We start from the raw sequence: 15,026 nt of genomic DNA on the forward strand, positions 1-15,026 counted from the left end.
AGTTTCTGTAGGATGATGTGGCAGCATGTGCGCATGCGCAGATGATGACGTAACACCGTGTATACAGCGGAGCAGCCCACGGTCATGCCAGTCGAGATGTGGACAGTACAGAGGAAAGTTCAGTGTGTTCTGTGGCTCCCTAAATTTGAATCCATGACCAAAGTGCAACGTGAATATTGGCGCGTTTATAACGAAGCACCACAACATAGGAATAACATTACTCGATGGGATAAGCAGTTGAAGGAAACTGGCAGTTTGGTAGAAAACCTTGTTCTGGTAGGCCATCAGTCAGTGATGAGTCTGTAGAGGCTATACGAGATAGCTACCTAAGGAAACCTAAAAATCTGTGTTTGCGTGTGCTCGACAATTACACCTAACAAGACTACAGTTCATAAGGTGTTAAAGAAACGTCTCTGTTTTATGGGGTAGAAATTGCGGCAACAAATGGAGCCCACATCAAACTGCACTGAATAGGTATGAAACTGGGAGAGTTTTCCTTTTATTTGGTGCAGATTTCACATTTCTATCATCTTTTGTTGTTTTCCTGTGACCAGTCAAAAGTGCACCATGACTTTAAGGACACACTGTATATACAGACTACATAGATATATACCTCCAACCTCCATGGACAAGTAAAACTCCAGTATCAACAAGAATAATCAGGATTAAAATCTTGGCTTTTAAATGCCACTCTTTAATAAAAAAAGGAGATTCTTTATGGAAATAGTCAATTTTGTGATAATGAAATGGAAAATACAAGATAAACCTAGAATATTGTATAGTAACAGAAAGTAAGGGAGTGCTCAAAAACAAAAAATTAAAAAACCGAAAAGAATGAACTGTGTCTGAGGGACACAGGAATAAAATGAAAGAGCAACAAATGGTGAAAGTAGAACAATTTAAGCAAAAACTAAACAACTTAATATTGGTTATTATCCAGAGTATGAAATAAATAAATGAGAACACATCAATATAAATAACTGAGTAAATAAATGAGAGGAATAAAGAGACAAATCTGTTTATATGATGTGATGAGTCATATTAGTCTCTGAAAACTATAACCCTAGTCTCATCATGAGAAAATATCAGAAAATCACAACTGAAGAACTTTCTATAAAATACCTGACTAGTACTCTCAACACTGTCAAGGTCATCGAAAACAGGAAAAGAAAGTTTGTCACAGACCAGAAGAGAATAAGGAGACACTACAATTAAATGCAAGGAGAAGAAGAAGAAGAAGAAGAAGAAGAAGAAGAAGAAGAAGAAGAAGAAGAAGAAGAAGAAGAAGAAGAAAGAATATTAATGGGAAAACTTGTGAAATCTGAATAAAATCTGAAGTTTAGAAAATAATATTGTGTTGATTTCTCAGCTATACAAATGTACCCTGTATGGAAAATTAGGCTGGTATACAAATTACCACACACTTGGAAGCTTGAACAACACATGGTTAGTCTTTCACAGTATAAAATCCAGAAGTCCAAAATCAGTTTCTTGGAAAAAAATCAATTTGTTTGAAGAGCCATCATTTTCTCTCTCCCAAGGTCACATTGGTCACTCCTCTTTTATCATTTATCTGTCATCAAATCTCACTGACTCCCTCTTATAAATATATCATATATGGGAGTGCTTTAATGGGTCATACAAATAACTAAATTAAAATTAATTGAAATCTCAAATTAAATCCTTACGTTAGTCACATCTACATAATTTTTTAAGGCTATATAAGGTAACATTAGAAGGTTTCAGAAATTAGGATGATCTTTCTGCAAGCCATTTTTCAGACTCCCATGGAATTATATTAAACATCTGCTCTGTTTTAAATTTTTTTCTGTAATTGTGAATTAATTGTTTTGTAGAACTGGGTACCTGAAACCTGTATAATTATGTTATCCAGTATCACCCGAATAAACTCAAGGTAAATGATAAATAAAATAATAATTAGAAATGGTTCCAAGAGAAGAAATATCACCATAAAGACAGAAGTTAATGTTTGTGTTATGCTAGCAAGCTCCAAGAGTACTAGCATGCCAAATATTAATACATTCATGCACAATTTTATAAATATTGAGATACTGAAGCCTCTTATTTTATAGAGATAACAAATTAGACAAGGGCACACATTTACATAGCTAGGCTTTGTAAAGCATAAAACTCCCTGAGGATCAAAATTAAAACTATAATTATGGGCTATACTAGCATATTAAATATGCTATATTTTTGTTATTTTACAGATACTGTCAGGTTTATATTCTATATATTTAGAATCATTTCAGATGTACAAAGTATTTTCATATATAATCAGATACTAAACTTTTAAATAATGTCATTCATATTCAATGGGTTTTTGTGATTTACTGAATTGTATTTGTTTGATGTTTTACTTGCCACTTAATGAGACATCACTTCTAAGTAAAATTATAAGATTGTTGCAGGTGACTCATTTGCTTATGGGATCCAGGCAATCCTTGTGTGAAGCATTGGAGTGCACACAATGAGTGAGAATGTACATAAAAGTATTTCAGCAAAGCAGAAAATTAGCTCTGCTTCTTGAAATGTACTTATACATCTATCTAGAAAGTTTGTGTTATGGATGATACACTATAATCAATAATTTACAGATTCAACATATTGATACATTTGGACTCAAAGCTTAATTATTTTATTCATTCTCTTAACAAACATTTATTGGGAATTTACCATGAGTCTACATTCTAGTTGGGGGAGATATATAATAGAGTGAAGAAGTAAACATTTAATAGGTGATAGTTCATAAGGACTATTGAATAGCAGAGAGTGAAAGGACAGTGTATATAGAAGTAAACAATGACTATTTTATAAAAGGTCATCCAGGAAGAAATCTATAATAGAGTAACATTTAAGAACTGATCTTAATGGAATAAGGGAACATTTTACACAGGAAGTGCAAGGAAAAATATCCTGAGGCAGGAACGTGTTTAGAGTGTCAGATTGTGCAAAAATAAGAAGAAAATCTGTGTGAATGAAGTAGGATAAAAAAAATGTGGAAGTAACAAAATATTCAAATCAACAAAAGTAAACACAAAATATCAATATTAACAATTTCAAAACATTTTTCTGAAATAAAGGTATAATATTATTGATTTCTACTCTAAGATGCAGGTACCCCCCTGGGGCACATAAGTGCACTTTGTTTATGGTCTCCTTTGTGGCTTTACTTGTGTGAATTTGCATTGATTTGGTAGAAAAGAATGCATCTAGAGTAAGTGAATAAACCAGTGCTTCTCAAACTTTTTGAAGTTGGGATGCATTTAAAATCCTATAAACAATTGTTAAAATCCTATAAACAACAAAAAATCCTATAAAAATGCACTATATACAAATTTCTAAGAAATATGGTATAATAATTATGTCAAATATTAAAGAAAAGAAATAAAGTCTAAGCTTGCTTTTATGGTAATTAAATAAAATAAATATGACAAAATTAAATTTATTCTGCCATTAAAAATATTTTTATATTACATTTTTTAGTTATGCCCCAATGGGCACATATTTCTCTGGAATGCCATAGGGTGCACGTGAAAATCTTCTAGGGCGAACCAGTGCACTCTGGCGCACACTTTGAGAACCACTGAAATAAATTAATATCCTTAATAAGGTGTTTGACAAGCAGGACCCCAAACATCTTAACTTAGAGACTTTTGAGTGGGTAAAGATATTACCTTGAGACATTAATATTACTGTGGTCTTAATAAGTTACTTTACATCGCACAATGTTAATCATAATCCCAAAGACAATTTTGCCTCTAAAACAACCTTCATGAGTGCACTCTTGACCTCCTTGTTTCTCAGGCTATAGACCAGAGGGTTCAGCATGGGGATGATCATAGCATAGAACACAGAGGCCATCTTGTCTGTGTCCATGGAATGGCTGGAGCTGGGCTGTAAGTACATGAACATACCTGTCCCATAGAAGATGGAGACAGCAGTGAGGTGGGAGGCACAGGTGGACAGAGCCTTCTGATACCCTGAAGATGAGTGCATCTTTAAGATGGTGATAGATATGAATATGTAGGAAATCAAGATAACCAGAAGAGCAAAAAATGTGTTAAAGCTCACAATATAAAAAAGAACCAGCTCACTAACATGTCTATCAGAGCAAGAAAGAATCATGACTGCCGGAACATCACAGAAAAAGTGGTGGACCACATTGGACTCACAAATAGAGAGACTGAAAGTGTCTCCAGTGTGGATGGAGGCATTCAGGAAACCACAGACATAAGAGCCTATGGCCAGACGTGCACACACACCTGTCGTCATGGTAGTGGTGTAATGTAGGGGTTTGCACACTGCTGCATAGCGGTCATAGGCCATGGAAGACAACAGGTAATTTTCTACTGTGGCAAAGGCTAGAAAAAAGAACATCTGAGCAGCACAGGCATTGTAGGAGATGACATTGTCTCCTAGAAGGAATCCTGCCATGACTGTAGGGGTGACAGCTGAGGAGTAACACAAATCCACCAGAGACAGGTTACCGAGGAAAAAGTACATGGGAGTGTGGAGACGAGAGTCCAAGAGAATCAACACGATCATCCCCAAATTCCCAATCAGCGTGATGAGGTAGATGAAAATGAACATGACAAAGAGGGGGACCTGCAGTTCTGGGTCATTGGTTAGTCCAAGGAGGATGAACTCAGTCACTTCTGTAGTGTTTTTCATCAACGTGGAGAATCACAAAATGCTTGGTGGCTATGAGGGCAATGTAACAGTGATAAAGTGATAAATGTACATACAACATGTATTATTTCATTATAGCAATAACCCGAACTTTTAAATTCTGTAGCTAAAAATGGACTTGACAACAAAACCTAGTAAATTAATTATATATGGATTTGCATGTTGTTGAATCTGAAGAATCTTTATGGAAGATCGCTCACATTTTAAAGTTTTATAGATGTAGAAAATTAAACAGCTCAATGAAAGCTTGTCCAGAATGAATATATCTGTCAATTAACTTTCCCCAAACCCAGTAAAAGCATATACTTGCATATTGTTCCTTTGCCAGGAACCACTCTTGACACTTTAAAAGTGTATTCATTATAGACTCTTAAGAACATTCTAAGCTTACTTTATTTCACTCATTTAAATTAGGATGCACAAGAATTTGACTAATTTTTTATATTCAAACACATATTAATTGGCAAGTTATGCTTTAGATGCAAGCCAACCCTTGGATCCACTCTCGGTGTTCCTAAGTCCAGTGTCCTTCATTGTGTTTAAACTGAATTAAATTCAACCCAATTTGCAGTTACTCTTTGTCTCCATTGGTCCACACTTTGTGCTGGACTGTTCACAGTGTAGTAACTGAGAAATATATATATGCAGAGAAGACGTGGTAGGATAATTGGAGCAGTAGTGACATGAAAACCAACAGAGGCAGTTCTGAATGGAAGGCAAAGCATGAGGTACTGAGCGTGGGTTCTGAGATGAGGTGCATATTAGCCCTACTATTTATTACCTAGGAATCAATAATCTTAATTGAACTCACCTGCATTGTATATACCCATCTGCAAAATTAAGACAGTAATAAGACCTACTTTATTTATAGTGGTATGGTGAGAATTAAATAAGCAATTAAAAGCAATAAAATTCTGTGAGTTCAGCACAGTCTGATGAGTTCTAGCTGTAATATGTCTATTAGGATGTAATGATTATCTTTACGTTGGTTTTGGAAAAATGAGTGACAACCTGTAAATCTTCAGATATCCAAGAGTTTGAAGTCTTAAAGTCTTCTTCTTCAGTTTGCTTTTTCTTATACACTGAGATTTTCTGTGTCTCCAGTTTCTCCAGTTCTTGCTTCACCAATAGTATTGGCTGTTCCAGCAATTCCACGTGAGCCATCATTTTGCTTAATTCTTCCTTGAAATCCATATTTTACTTGAAATAGTCCCTTTTTCTTAAACTTACTCTTTCTCTCATTACTGTCATCTCATAGTGGAATCAGAGAACAAGTTGAAAGATTCTTGTTTATGGAAGGTCGTTAGCCTATAGATCTATTTTAATGGAAAGTGCTATGTTGTAAAATCTTTTATTTGAATCTGTACTGTGCAGGAACATTTTAAATATTTTTATTTCAATTTGAAAGTATTCCTCTTCCATGAACTACTAACATCTCTCTCTTAAAATCTTATTAAGTTTAAAAATTTTTTATCAAATGTATTAGGGTGACATTGGTTAATAAAATTTCAGATGTACAATTCTCTAACACATCCCCTGGATATGGTGTTATGTGTACACCACCCAACGTCAAGTCTCCTTCCATACCATACACTTGATCTCCTTTACCCTTTTCTACCTTTCCCGCCCTAAAAGTTTTGTAACTTCACTTCCCAAGCTTATCCCATGGTGACATTATGTTAACCAATCTTAACACATATGATTACTCCTGCCATATATGACATTCTATAACAAATAAGTCTTTATATATGAGTGTACATGTGTGTATGTGTGAGGTATTTAGTATTATTTTCCTACTTTACCATTAAGAAAACTGAGAATTTGTGAAGTTATGTGATGTTCTAAAATTACACAGCTTGTACAAAAATCAAGATTCAAGAGTTAAATCCACTTTTTCTCTAATCAAAAGTCTATATTTGTAGCCACTCCCTGGCTATATAAATATGCAGATGTGCTCATAACAAGGAGCATGAGATTACTGGAAAAAGTTTAAAAGATAGTTTGAATTTCTTAAATTTATATTAGACACTCTTGATTTTAAGAATCATTTCACTCTTTTGCTTCTTTTATTGTTGTTTTCTTCATTTTATTTTAAAAATTTTTATTTTTCACTTGCAGTTTACATTGTAAAGTATATCATTCTTTTTGTCTTTTTTTTTTACCTCCAATGACAGGCTCAACATTTGATGAATAAGATGAAAGTACCACTTGATCAACCACAGACTCATCTATGTTGATTGTTTATGTTCATAACTTTTGGAAAGTAGAAAGATGTTTCAAAGGTTCAGTAAACTCTTTACTGATGGAAGTTTTGACATTTATACCCCAGTCTCACAGTAGTATTTTAAAAAAAACATCAAAAATATTTTTGCTTTCAAATTAACTCAAAATAAGTATAGCTGTGCCACTGCTTTTGCATGAAGTACACTTCTTCCTAAAAATGTTCATGGATATATACAGATGCTTACCTGTCTGCTGGAAGCGAAAGTGTTGTTCTGAACAGAGAGTCTGAAGTCAGAGTATCTCCTCTGGAATAGGCATAAATATATGGGAGGGGTCAGAAGGTTCCAAAGTCACCAAAGCAGGGATCCCACTATGCATTCTTTCTGTATCTTTTGCAGGGTCACTTATTCCCTTCTTGTAATACAAACATAATAATATTAGCTTTGTTACATAATTCACAAAACTGCATCTGTAAATTACAAGTAAAGAAAACCTGTAAAACATCTGAACAAGAGATTCTTATTTTAAAGTCAATCCATGTAATTTTTATCATAGGGTGTTTCCCTGACTATGGTGGCAAGCTCATAGGATAATGCCTTTGTACTAACATGTATGAACTTTCAGATGAATAAATGATGACCAAATGCATTCAGCATGTGGACTTGTGTGTCTAAAATGATGTCACATTGAGTCATATTGGGATTTCAAAAGCTAATGTGTGGGGATATGGAGAGAATTATGGAGCCGTGGAGCTCTCTGGGAATTTCCCCTGCGACAGCATCTACAGTCCCTCCTCCCACTCCCCCAGGAAAGAAGCAATTACACTGCCTGTGGGGACATGCTGATTATTTTCATTGTACACACATGTTTTTCTAATATTTGTCTTTCTTTGCATTTTTGTCAATTTATAATTAATGTATAGTTTACATTCAGTAATCAAAAATTTTAGGGTACTGTTTTCAGAATTTTGTTAAGTTGGTGTTCAAGAAACCACTATTACCTACACAAATTCCTATGCTCTTCTCTTGGTAACCCCTTGTCCCACCTACTGCCCCTTGGAAACAATCAACAATTCTGTATAAATAATTTTGACATTTTAAGAATGTTCTTAACGCCCCAAAGGGGTCTCATAGTATGCCATCTGGGTCCTGCTTCGATAGTGGAAAAGAAGGTCATTGAGCTAAAGCCTGCCAGGCTTACATGCTTCTGCTGTGAGAAAACAGGGACACTGGAAGGTAGGCTTCCCCCTCACTCCTCTAAGGGAGGGTTCAGTCTCTTCCAGCCCTGCTTCAGCCACCTATGACCTACCCTTGCCCAGAATGCTGGGGTTTGCCACTGAAGGCTGAAGGGGCCCAGGGCCATCGGCCCCATCTACAACACTGTGGATGAGCCTAGGGTATTTCTTCCAAGAAGCAGGTAACTGATCTCATTTGCACAAGGGCCACTTAACTATGTCTTGCCTGAATAGTCAGGTTTTTTATTCTTCCCTCGAAGATCTCTGTTGTGGGTGTTGATAGTCCTAATTTCTTCTGCTTTATTTAATATATAGTGTTTCCTTTATTCCTCCTACCTCAATGCCCCACTCATATTTCAGGATGGGACCTACTCCTAATTTAGAGCTCTCTTTCCCCCTTTTGCCAACTTCTATTATGGATCTACCTTTGCACCCAGCTTAGTGTATCCCAAGGTTCTCTTTACCAAGCCACAGTTGCAGAGCTCCAGGGAAAAGCAACCTGGTCTCGTCTCTCCAGGCAGAGGAGAACAGAAGCTCTATCTCCACACATGCTGCAGATGGCTTTTCCAGTCTACCTAAATCATTACCAGCTAGAAGCAGTGGTCATTGGGACTTGGACGTGAGCTCCAAAGTATAGAATTGTGACAACAATACCAGTGCTATGCAGACTTTTCCTGGAGGTGGACTCGTCCTGGACTCCTGCTCCTAGTGACAGACTGAACTGGGGTTGGGTTGCATTTTTCAGGGATTTGGCATGGTGTTGGGGCCAAGCTGGACTTGGTGAACATGTTAAGGACACTACTCTTTTATGGATTTCTGCTGTATTGGCCAAGAGTTTGCTTAAAGGCTTTAATCACTGTTAAAAAAAAAGAAAAAAAATTAGAAGACTGGATAAAGAGGATGTGGCACATATACACCATGGTATACTATTCAGCCATAAGAAATGATGACATGGGATCACTTACAGCAAAATGGTGGGATCTTGATAACATTATACAGAGTGAAATAAGTAAATCAGAAAAAAATAAGAACCGCAGGATTCCATACATTGGTGGGACATAAAAACAAGACTAAGAGATATGGACAAGAGAGTGTTGGTTATGGGGGGGTGGGGGGAGGGAAGAATGGAGAGGGGGAGGGGAAGGGGAGGGGCACAAAGAAAACTAGATAGGAGGTGACGGAGGACAATCTGACTTTGGGTGATGGGTATGCAACATAATTGAGTGACAAGATAACCTGGACATGTTTTCTTTGAATATATGTACCCTGATTTATTGATGTCACCTTATTAAAATTAATAAAAATTTATTATTTTAAAAAACGAATGTTCTTAACTGTAACTTTAGAACGTATACTTTTGAGACTGTCATCTTTCATTTAGCCTTTGAAGTTCATCGACATTGTTACCTGTGTCATAGTGAAATATTTTCATTGCAGAGCAGTATTCTATATATGAACAGTACAGGTCATTATCCTATTCCACAGTCAAGGAACATTTGTGTTGGGTCTAGTCTTTGATAATTTCAAATAAAGCTGATGTAACCATTTGCCTAAACATTTTTGTCTAATTGTAGGTTTTCATGTCTTTTGGGTAAATATGTAGGAAAAGATTGTTTGGTCATGTTAAAAGTATATGTTTACTTGATTGAGTTTGCCAAATTGTTTTCTGAAGGGTCACTATGCCATTTTGATTTTCCAACAGCAATCCATTCAAATGGTTTTACATTGTTATCAGCATTTGGTATTTTAAATATTTAAAATTGTTAAGTGAAATAAGCCCGTAGGATAAAGAAAAACACCGTATGACTTCACTCATATGTGGAATCTAATGAACAAAACAAACAAAAAAGAAAGAGACTCATAGACACAGATGACTGAAAGAATGACAGCTGTCAGAAGGGAGGGAGTTTGGTGGGCTGGAGGAAAAAGGTGAAGAAATTAAACTGTACAAATTGGTAGTTGCAGAATAGCCACAGGGTTGCAGTTTGCAGCATGGGGAATATGTCATAGTTAATATTGTTCAGATAACAGGGAATGGACCAGATGGTGCATGAGGCAGGAAGGGGATCATGGTTTTTTGGGCACTTTGCTGTACATCTGAAACTTGTGTGTAATTGTATTGAATGGAAATGTATACTGGTTAAAAATTTTTTAAATTTAATTTAACTTTTATATTGTTTTCATTTTTGTTCTATCTCAACAACATCTCAAGAAGTCTCCTTAGCAAATCTTTTTAAGAACATACCCATGTAACCTACCATCACAGTTCTAGACTGGAAATTTTTTCTAATAAAGGAGGAACATTTATTTCTTCCTTTTCACAGATATCTCTGAGCCCATATTTCTGTCCTGACTTATCACACATTTATTAGAACAGACAAATGTCACAGTTACCCATGTTTTCTGTGCACACATTTACACAATTTCAACTAGCTTCACTTCAAATTAGGGTAAGTCATTTAGCTTCTTTAAACTTCAACTTCTCTTCCATAAAGAGGAAAGGAATAATTATCTTGTCATTCTCATAGGGTTTTCAAGATTAACGCATGGCATATATATTAAGCGTAGCACTAATTTCATCACATATTAGGTGTTTAATAAGGTTACATGTTAATATTTATTGTTATAGATATAGATATTGCATCGATCATTAAAATAGTGGTACTCAAATAATACACCTGCTTACTCATATGTGATTGTCCTTTTTCAGCTAATGAGAGACAATTAATAGTTGTCTAGACAATGGACTGTGGGAAGAATTGATGTATTGTTTAAGCATATCCATAACCCTTCAGGTGTCTTTTTTCCTGCCACAATAATTACTAGGTTAACTGTTCCACAGGAACAGCTTCTCTCTTTCTGGGACACCTATTATGCATAAATGGCAATATGGTTTCTCAAAAGTAGTTAAGCTTAAAAAAATATTCTTTTTTTCCTCGTCTGGGTAATTTTAAATAACTTGGTTACAAGTTCACTGAATCGTTCTTCTGCTTCATCAGAATTTTTCTGATTAAAAAGCTCTTTATTTAAAATATTAATTCATCATTCTATCTTCAACTCCAGAATTTGTTCGGTTATTTTTCATGATTTATATTTCTGTTGAACTCATTTTACTTATATGTTGTGTCCTGATTTTGTTTATTTATTTATGTGTGTTCTCTCATAACTCACTGAGCTTTCTTAAGATAATCATTTGAATTCCTTTTCTGGCAATTCACAGATCTCTATTTTTTTAGGATCTATGACAAATTCATTGTATTCTTTTTGTGTGTCATCTTTTCCAAATTTTTATGTTTCTTGTAGCTTTTGTTCTTCATGCACTTGAATAGGACAAGGTTTCCTCTATCTAGACTCTGGGATATTTTTAAACTCCTTTTAATGGATATACTCATCACCCACGTCTATCTGTCCTGGAGGGAAGTCTTATGTTTGTACTTTTTCCACTCTCACAGAAAAGTGTTGGCTTCAGTAAAATGTTCACCCCTTTCTCTACTGCAATGCACTTATAGGTTGGACCACTGGATGTGTATTTCACTCCTATCCATTATTTTGGAAATAACATTCAGGGTGTGCACCTTTCCCTAATATAACAGAGCCATGTCTGTTGTAGTAAACCACTGGCCTCCTTGTCCTTGGGCAATCTACTGCAAGATGTTGGACACACACTCACCTCCTCTCCCTTTCTCCTGGGGTAAGGTTTCCAGAACTAGCAGCATTCTATTTACTTCTGACAATGTCCCACTCAGTGTGAGTGCCCACATGGGGCACATACATGTGTTTTGGTGCATCAGCTTGTTTGTGACCCTGATTATAATGCATATTTGCATTGGCATGTCATAGAGACAATATAAGTGAAAGAAGTGAGTAAATTAGATAACATTAGTGACATTTGAGAAGCAGGTTCCAAAATTGCTAATGCTTTCCCTTAACCATCCTCATTTAGGTATTACATTTCTGAATATGTTTTGTTTTCAAAAGATAAAATGTTTTGAAAAGATAAATATGTTATCTGATAAATTTAAATGTAGTGTGGGGTTTAAAAATTAATTCACTTCATGGTAAGAGTTTGAGAGAAATTAAACAGTGTTATTATGCATACTCTAAAGGTTAAAATCTTAATTCTGTAGAAAAATGTGCCTTTTCAACCACAGCTTTTAATGCAATCTTGACCTCCTTGTTCCGCAGGCTGTAGACCAGAGGATTCAGCATAGGGATGACCATAGAATAAAAGAGAGAGGCCATTTTGTCTGTGTCCATGGAATGGCTGGAGCTGGGCTTTAGGTACATGAAGATGACAGTCCCATAGAAGATGGAGACAGCAATGAGGTGAGAAGCACAGGTGGACAAAGCCTTCTGGTGGCCATGAGTTGAGTGCATTTTCAAGATGGTTATAAATATAAAAAGGTAAGAAATTAATATTACCAGAAGAGCAATAAATACATTAAAGCTGGACATAAACACAAGAAATACCTCACTCTTGTGTGTATCTGAGCAAGAGAGAGCTGTGACAGCTGGAACATCACAGAAAAAGTGATTGACCACATTAGACTTACAAAAAAAGGAAAGGCTGAATATGTCTCCAACATGAAAGGAGGCATTCAGAAAACCACAGATGTAAGATCCTATAGCCAGGCGCACACACATGCCTGTAGTCATGGTGGTGGTGTAATGTAGGGGTTTGCACACTGCTGCATAGCGGTCATAGGCCATTGATGCTAAGAGATAATTTTCTGCAGTGGCAAAAGCTACAAAAAAGAACATCTGAACAGCACAAGCAATGTAGGAGATGACTTTGTTGCCTATAAGTAACCCAGCTATGACTTTGGGAGTGACAGCTGAGGAGTAAAAAAAGTCCACCAGAGACAGGTTACTGAGGAAAAAGTACATGGGAGTGTGGAGACGAGAGTCCAAGAGAATCAGCACAATTGTCCCGAGGTTCCCAACCACAGTGATGAGATAAATGAGAGTGAACATGATAAAGAGGGGGACCTGTAGTTCTAGGACCTGGGTTAGTCCAAGGAGGATGAAGTATGTCACTTCTGTTCTGTTCTCCATCAGTCCTTTGTGGGAATCATGAGATGTCTTGTAGAAGTGAGATCTAAAGAAAATAATGACAAAAAATAAGAAAATTGTTGTTAAATTAAAATGTATAAGTACCATGTGCATTATTTCATTAATCATTGGTATCTTAAAATAATCTGACCTAATGTTAAAAGCCTTACATATAAATGTGTGTGTATGCAATGGGTATTATTATTTTTGCTTTACCATTAATAATTAAGTATTTGAAAAGTTATGTGATTTTCTATAATTATATCACCAGCATTAAGAAGATTCAAGATGCAAAACTGAACTGCAGTTCTAACACAATCAAATTTTGTGTGTGTTTAGCTGCCTGAGTGTCAGCATATTTAAAGGTGCCACTAATATTAAAAATGACAGCATGGGGAAAAGTTGTAACTACAGTTCAATCTTGTGCATTCATTTTGTTTGCTTTGTAGTTTATAGATTGGTCATTACACATTTATGCTTTTTTGTAACCTCCAGTAAACCAATTGATAGTGAACAATATGAAGTTACCACCCTACCCACTCAGAGCATCATTTTTCTTATATTTTTATTCATCTTCTTCAGAGAAGCAGCAGGATATTTTATAAATACCACTAAACTCCACACTAATAGAAATTTTGACATTTATACTCTGGTCTCAATTCACTATTAAGAAAAATAGTTTAAATTACCTATTTTGGTGCTCAAATAACTCCCAATACATGTAGCTTCACTAATAGTGTATATAGAATATTTAGCTTACCTTGTTCCTTGAAGGGATGGGACTTTCAGTCCTAAATAGTGAGTATGATATTAGAAGTTTATCCATAAAATAATGGATAATGATAAACAAGCTATATTTTAGGATTTACCAAAATGTTCCAAGTTCTCTAAAATGGGGAAAGTTAGAAGAAAAAACAGTAACAAGGACCCAGAACCTGGGACTCAATTCCTGAATCCACCATGAATTCTTATTCTTCCATTGAAAGTGTTCCTTACCTTTGTCTTTAAAATAAACACAATAAAATTACTTCTCCCATGTAATTTATTGTATTGTTTCTATAAATAACAAAATAAGAGAAGGTATATAAGACAACTGTGTAAAAAGTTACCATTTTAAAGTCTCTTTTTTATCTAAGGGTGATTTTCTTGGCCATAGTTGCAGGTTTATAGCAATTCTTAAGTAGACAGAAGGCTTGGTTGTAATGACAACTATTAACATTTAGATGAATTTATGATGATCAAAGCACGCAGCGTGCCATGTTGTCCCTCTAAAATGATGTTGTGTGGAGTGTTGTTGGTATTTCAGAGGCTAATTCAGGGACCGAGGAGTGAATTTTAGAGATATGGAGCACTCAGGGAACGTGCCTCATGAGAGCGTCTATAGCTCCTCAACTCACCTTCTTTGGGAAATAATAATTAAACTGCCTATGGGGATCTAGATGTATAATGAATGTGCATTCATATTTTGCTACTGCATATAATTTCTTTTCTTTTTCTAAATGCATAATTTAGAAACTATATGATCCACAAATTTTTTTTGTATGTATAGTTTTAAGAATTTGTTCAAATGTGTAATGGTAATGTAGCTACTACCAGAATCAAGATAATAGAACATTTCCAACATGTATGCAAAAGCACAAGGTTCTTTGTTGTCCACTCCTTCCCCTACCTACTGCTTCAGTAAACCACTGAACTGTTTTGTGTAGGTAACAACCTTTGCAAGAATATCTTTCCATGGATTCTAGCATGCATAGTCTATGAGTCTTGCTTTTTTCACTTGGTATAATGCATTTAAGACCCATCA

At 35.5% G+C, this 15,026-nt stretch overlaps 2 protein-coding genes across 2 annotated transcripts; both read right to left on the bottom strand.

Moving 5' to 3' along the window:
- Positions 1 to 3,734: 3,734 nt before the first annotated feature.
- Positions 3,735 to 4,695, bottom strand: LOC136320843 (olfactory receptor 5B3-like). Its single transcript, XM_066253988.1, has one exon. It carries the CDS (start codon positions 4,693 to 4,695, stop codon positions 3,757 to 3,759), a length of 939 nt encoding a protein of 312 aa, XP_066110085.1. The 3' UTR covers positions 3,735 to 3,756.
- A 7,582-nt stretch (positions 4,696 to 12,277) lies between these two features.
- Positions 12,278 to 13,225, bottom strand: LOC136320844 (olfactory receptor 5B2-like). Its single transcript, XM_066253989.1, has one exon. The coding sequence runs from the start codon at positions 13,223 to 13,225 to the stop codon at positions 12,278 to 12,280; it is 948 nt and encodes a 315-aa protein (XP_066110086.1).
- Positions 13,226 to 15,026: the final 1,801 nt, after the last annotated feature.

This window comes from Saccopteryx bilineata, chromosome 1, assembly GCF_036850765.1.
Source record: "Saccopteryx bilineata isolate mSacBil1 chromosome 1, mSacBil1_pri_phased_curated, whole genome shotgun sequence".
In the NCBI taxonomy this organism is placed as follows: Eukaryota; Metazoa; Chordata; class Mammalia; order Chiroptera; family Emballonuridae; genus Saccopteryx; species Saccopteryx bilineata.

Coding starts and splice junctions, on each gene's coding strand:
- LOC136320844 (XM_066253989.1), bottom strand. CDS start 13,225: ATGGAGAACAGAACAGAAGTGACATACTTCATCCTCCTTGGACTAACC.
- LOC136320843 (XM_066253988.1), bottom strand. CDS start 4,695: ATGAAAAACACTACAGAAGTGACTGAGTTCATCCTCCTTGGACTAACC.